Below are 6,000 nucleotides of genomic sequence, written 5' to 3' on the forward strand. Positions count from 1 at the left end.
CTCACTCAGAAACTGAAATCTGACTTCAGAATGATTAAGAGGAAGCTTATGATCCCCTAGGGTAAAATGCTCAGACTCCTTTCCTCCAAGTTGATAGACCATACGTCCCATAAGTCTTCTATTCCCACACTGCAGCAATACGATTCAGTGACCTCTCTCTTGAAGAGAGTTGACATCATTGCTATAAAAACCAAGAGCACTTTTGGAAGTAATCTATGTGCCGCTGTAAAGAGCTCATTGCCACTTGTGTTTACAATAATCCCACATTAACCCTTGTGAAACCAAACCTTTTCCAAAAGCCGTGTTCCGGCCTTGTCCTGCTATCAGCAGGTACCATTCACACTATGCATTGTGTATGAACCCACAGTGTAGACTGTGCAGTATAAATGACATAAAGTGCATTTATATATGCAATTTAACCAATTACTGTATACTGTATACAATTTCACAGTAATGTTTATGTCCTTCTCGGGATCACACCCTGCCCACCTGTAACAGCTGCCGCCACAACCCGCTGACAATTACATGGCACATGGCATCATACAGCTTCTCCCAGCGCTGTCAGCACGGACGGCTGATAAGACCGCTATGTTCTTTCTTTTGTTTGCAAAGTAATTAAGATTCTTAATTAGTAAACCTGATAAATCTGAAGTTACTGATAAGCAGTAAGTGTTTTACTATGAGAAACTCTAGATATGGGAGCTGCAGTATAAAATGAATGTGCCATATGAGGTATTCACTGTCAGTCTAAAATAGACCTATTGCAGAGAACAGCAGACTGAGGGAAGACGTGTTCTTGAGGATGGCGGCTGCAGGGAAGATACATTTATACAGGTAGTGATTTTTAAAGGGGTAGTTCACACAAACTGTTTTCTTTTAAATCAACTGGTGCCAAAGATTTGTAATTTACTTCAATGAATCCCCAGTCATTCAGTACCTATCAGCCTACAGGATGTGGTGTATTCTTTCTATTCTGACACAGTGCTCTCTGCTGCCACCTCTGTCTGTGACAGGAACTGTCCAGAACAACAGAAGATCCTCATAGAAAAACCCTCCTGTTCTCCAGACTGGAAAGAATACCAGTTCATGCAGGACATACAGTAGCTGATAAGTACTGGAAGACTTGAGATTTGTTCATAGAAGTAAATTACAAATCTTTGGCACTTTATGGCACCAGTTGATTTGAAAGATATTTGTTTTTCTGGTCTACCCCTTTAAGGGGATTATCCAGGTTTAGGGAAACATGATCACTTTCTTCAGGGACAGCTTCACTCTGTCCGCAGTTTGGGTGTCTTTTTGCAGCTTAGTCCCACCATAGTGAATGCAAATGAACTGTAATACCGCACACAACCTGAGGACAGGAGTGGTGCTGCTGTGTTTGCAAGAAAGTAGTTGTGCTTTTTCTAATCCTGGATAACCCCTATATACTGTAGGTCCAGTTGACAGCCGCCAGTGTCCTGCAGCTCTTCCAGCATATTCAAACGTTAAAGTGTTCTTAATGGAGAGAGGAGGATTAAAGGGGTTATCCAGCGCTACAAAAACATGACCACTTTCCCCCCTCTCTTGTCTCCAGGTCAGGTGTGGTTTGCAATTAAGCTCCATTTACTTCAATGGAACTGAGTTTGAAACCCCACCCAATCTGGAGACAAGAGAGGGGGGAAAGTGGCCATGTTTTTGTAGCGCTGGATAACCCCTTTAAGCCATCAAGAGAGTCAGGCAAATCCACCCGGATCTGTTGGGGAGAGTTGATTTACACAGTATATCCTGTCAAAATCATCAAGTTTGGTCAATTGGTCAAGTGTAAGGGGACCTTTAAATGTCTGTCATATGAGCCAAAGACCAAATCTTAGTTATATGATTCTTAGCCTTGGGGTCGGATGTCAGGTATTAGTAACGCTTATTCCCCCAGCTATAATATGGTGTATGTTTTCTCTTCTCTCTCTTACAGGATCTACACTGAAGTCACAAACTGTACCAGCTTGCTGGCTTTCCATCAGGACTGCTATTGGCCAAACCACATAGTGGATAAATTCTTCACAGATATTCATAAGAAGTATTTCAAGAACTGTGCCCTGACTGGCAGGCTGCCGGCTGACCCTCCCCTGCCCATCCTGTGCTCTTTCATCTTTATCCCTGTCCTTATAACACTTCTTATGACAGCCTTGGTTGTATGGAGAAGCAAACGCAGTGAAGGAATTGTTTGACGACAATCCAGACTACTAATCCTATAGACACCCCCCCTCCCCATTTCTGAAGATTACCTTTCCAACCATGCTTGGGGGAAAGAGAAGGCGATCAGTGACAGTAGCTCTATGGTGTCATCTGTTCTTCAGATTGGAGCTGTGCCGGGCCTTTGGGAAGTAACAGAGAACGCTACTACTACTTCCCTCTAGGATATGTTTATCTGGATACAGCAAAGGACAATGTGAACAGACTGATAGTAATGCCTAAACCGATCTATCCAGAGTAGTGTTCTTATAATGTACCATCAGACACACATAACCTAAAGGGGTTGCCGCCCCCCCCCCCCCCCCCCACACACACACACACAAAAAGTTTCTTTTACCATCTAGTCACTAGGACCCTCCTGATCCCCCAAATGGGCCACCCAACGTGCTAACCATGTACAGAGAAATAGTCACTCCATTAAAATGAATGGGAGATGGAGACACTTCTAAGAAAAATTATCTGGCAATCACTTTGCCTCATTCATTTCAATGGGGGCCGGTATGGTTACTTATCCATTGGTGATCAGTCCTGAAATAACAGATGTGATGAGGAATCACTGATGCTTACTCTCATGTACCATGCACATAAAGTGACATAGCAAAGGGTATAACAATACAGTCATGGCCGAGTGCTCCTCAGCCAGGCAAAAAGCCTTACAATAATGTCTGATAGTTATCAGTAGTCTGAGATATCGTAGAACATATTCTGAATACTGACCATAATTCAGTGGGTGACAGGGTCTCTATGGTTTGTGTTATACAGGTACAACATGGCCGAGCTCATAGTATTTAAAGGGCCACTATCCTCAGAATTGTGTAACATATTATTTCAGGATTTGTAACAGCTTTAAATGAAGCAGAGAATAATCTATTTTGTATTATTAAAATTTCAAAAATGTCTATTTTATTTTATTTTTTCTGTTTCTTGTAATAAATGTATTTATATAGTTTATTGGCAGTTGTTACCTGTTCTCATTGAGCATAATGTCATAGGGCTTATCAATGTATGGGCCTAACAGGGTAATTGTTTCATACATGGGTATGCTCTAAAAGTGTCACTGTGGATGTCATATTTTCAATTTACATTAATTTTTTTCTTTTATCATGGAAAACACGGCACTTTGTTGTGTTATGACATTTTTTTCCCCAAAGAGTCTAAACACAGGAAGTCTTGTGTTTCCCAGGTCACTTGCTTGGAGAGAAGGCAGTCATTGGATTGACGGACGCCTTAAGCCATGACTCTCTGTACAGGTCAGACTTCATGTGTTAAGTCTCTTTTTTACAACCAGCACAAGACTAAAAAGCTTCAGGAGACTAGACCAGGATTTCTGGTAAGTATAGCTTTGTTATACAGCATAATAAATAAAATAAAATAAAAATAATGACATGACTGTAAATTGCAAACTTGCTTTATATCACATCTACTGTTGATTTAGATTTTTGAAAGTTATAATGACAGTGATGCTAACACATAATAATAAAACTATATTCACACATTGTCAAAATGGTGGCCGTTTGTTATCAAACATTTAAGGACAAATAACAGCTGTTATTTTATAACAACAGGTGATATTATATAAATAAATTTTGACTGTGTGTGAACATAGCCTTAGTATGATTTGTGGTATTTTAGAGGCTAACATTTAGAAAACTAAAATGTTACATAGTATACAATGTATTTGGGAATCTGTGACATTACATGACTAATATTTAATGGGCAATGTCATTTCAATAGACTTTGCATAAATCAACAAAACAAGTGAATATAATAATTTTTATGAATAATCTTGAAGAAAAACACCGCTTTTTCCACTTATGAGCAATTTTTTCCTACCTTTACCTACAGTACTGATCATTCTTCCTCAGCTTACTGCTAATGTTTTGATAGAAAAAATAAATTGTCTTACTGATATATCAGCTTACATGCTGCCCATAGAAGTCTATGAAGAGGGGAGGTAGAGATGGGAAAGGAAATGCAGTAAGGCAGAGACATACAGAGATGGTGCATGTTGCAGGATACACAGCAACACAATGCTGTATAATGTCATCTATGCTGTGGATTCTAAGGGTGCTCTACAGTACCATAGGGAGCAGGATATTCTATGTATGCTGTGTATATACTATAATATCAGAACTCCTAGAATCTCCAAGGCCGTTCTGAGAGGGAATTAAAATAACATCAGAGGATACCATAATAGGAATCTAACAGCTATATCTCAACAAAGGAAATTGCTTTCTCATGTTATCTAATAAAGAAACTGAATTTTTCATTTTGGGGCAAACCCTTTAAAGTGTACCTCTCACCACATCTGGTGACCCGATTGGCGGTGAACTCCACTACCAGAGGTTTGGGTAACCATGGCTACAAACATTCTATGATGGAAAAGCACGAGACCCCAATTGGATCAGAATGGGTGTTGAGCGCATTTTTATTGCAGCGTGTTTGCAGCAATAGAACTGTGTGGAATACACCACCACCGCCAGCAGACGTGGTGAGAGGTACACTTTTACACAGACATACGCCATTTATTGTGGAAACAAGCTCATGGTCTTTACACAGTTACAATTTTTAATTTTTCAAACATATTAGAGAAAAGTTCTAAATGGCTAATGTTGCAGGTCTGGAGGGCTATCCTTTGTATATGGGAGTGTGAGGGTGGGCTTGTAACCCTCACCAATGGAGGATGGCAGGGGAATGAAGGATCAAACATGTTGAATGTTATCACCTGATCCTTTTGTTCTTCCTGGAGATAAGCCACCACCCAAGGTGTCTGCAGTGGCTTTGGGCCTTATTAGATGGAGCCAAGAAATAATGGTTTTTAGAGGAGGTCAAAATGGCCCAATAAGCAGATGAATAAGGATTTGCAAATTTGACACTTGATTGCTAGCCCTATTACACTGGGCGATATTGATCTTTTTAGAAAATAATTGCCCCATGTAATAGAGCAGTAACTTCCTATTCCCCATTCTCAATAACAATATCAAATATTAAATTTTCTCTCTCTCCTGATCTAAATCTGGTCTGTACTTATTAGACTTATATATATTGTTTGGTATGAATTATTTTGCAAGTATTGACAACTAAAGCATCCCAGAATGTCATATCAGGCATTTCACAAAAATAAATATGGTTACCATCCGTTACTTGTAATGCATGTAATATAGCTAAAAGCTAAAATAAGGACATTTGGCTTATTGAAAGCTGCCTCCTGCATACACATGGGAGCTGTATAGGAATTATCAATGACCATAATGACAGCTTGACACAAGAAATCATCTCTCCGCTCCATAATCTTAACATTGTAACTATTCCCATACTTATGTCAACCATCTCAACTGTAGGCAGTAAATACAACTTCCAAAGATAGATGTAGTCAGATTACATCTGTCACCAGTCCAGGTTCTCACACCATCCCAGGTTCCCCCACCATCCCAGATCAAGCTGGACAGTCCTGCTTTTAGATGATGTCCCACTGTTATAGGAAGTACGCTGCACCAAGTCTCCTGTAACCTCCAAGTCCATACAGACACTCAAATCATTCAAGATTTGTTTAAAATACAAATAACAGGTGACAATCCACAAAAATGAGCTGTCATGAAATAAATATGTATCAGAGCATTTATACTTATTTAATTTTACAATCAAGAAAAAAATTCTAGTGCGTTCTCTTTTTTTTAGACTAGATTTGTTATTCTAAAAGGTTTTTTTTGTGTTATAAACATTGTATAATTGTTAATTTATAATGTTTTCAACAGTGTGATCCAGAAGATG

General features: G+C 39.3%; 1 protein-coding gene across 1 annotated transcript in view; it reads left to right on the forward strand.

The window, feature by feature from the left end:
- Positions 1 to 3,128, forward strand: part of RAMP1 (receptor activity modifying protein 1) — a 62,178-nt gene extending 59,050 nt beyond the window's left edge. Inside the window, exon 3 of the mRNA XM_069983180.1 lies at positions 1,949 to 3,128. Within this exon, the coding sequence (XP_069839281.1) occupies positions 1,949 to 2,204 (256 nt within the window). The 3' untranslated portion in view covers positions 2,205 to 3,128. The remainder of the gene's footprint in view (positions 1 to 1,948) is intronic.
- The last annotated feature ends 2,872 nt before the right edge of the window (positions 3,129 to 6,000 follow it).

This window comes from Dendropsophus ebraccatus, chromosome 9 (genome assembly GCF_027789765.1).
Source record: "Dendropsophus ebraccatus isolate aDenEbr1 chromosome 9, aDenEbr1.pat, whole genome shotgun sequence".
NCBI classification, from domain to species: domain Eukaryota; kingdom Metazoa; phylum Chordata; class Amphibia; order Anura; family Hylidae; genus Dendropsophus; species Dendropsophus ebraccatus.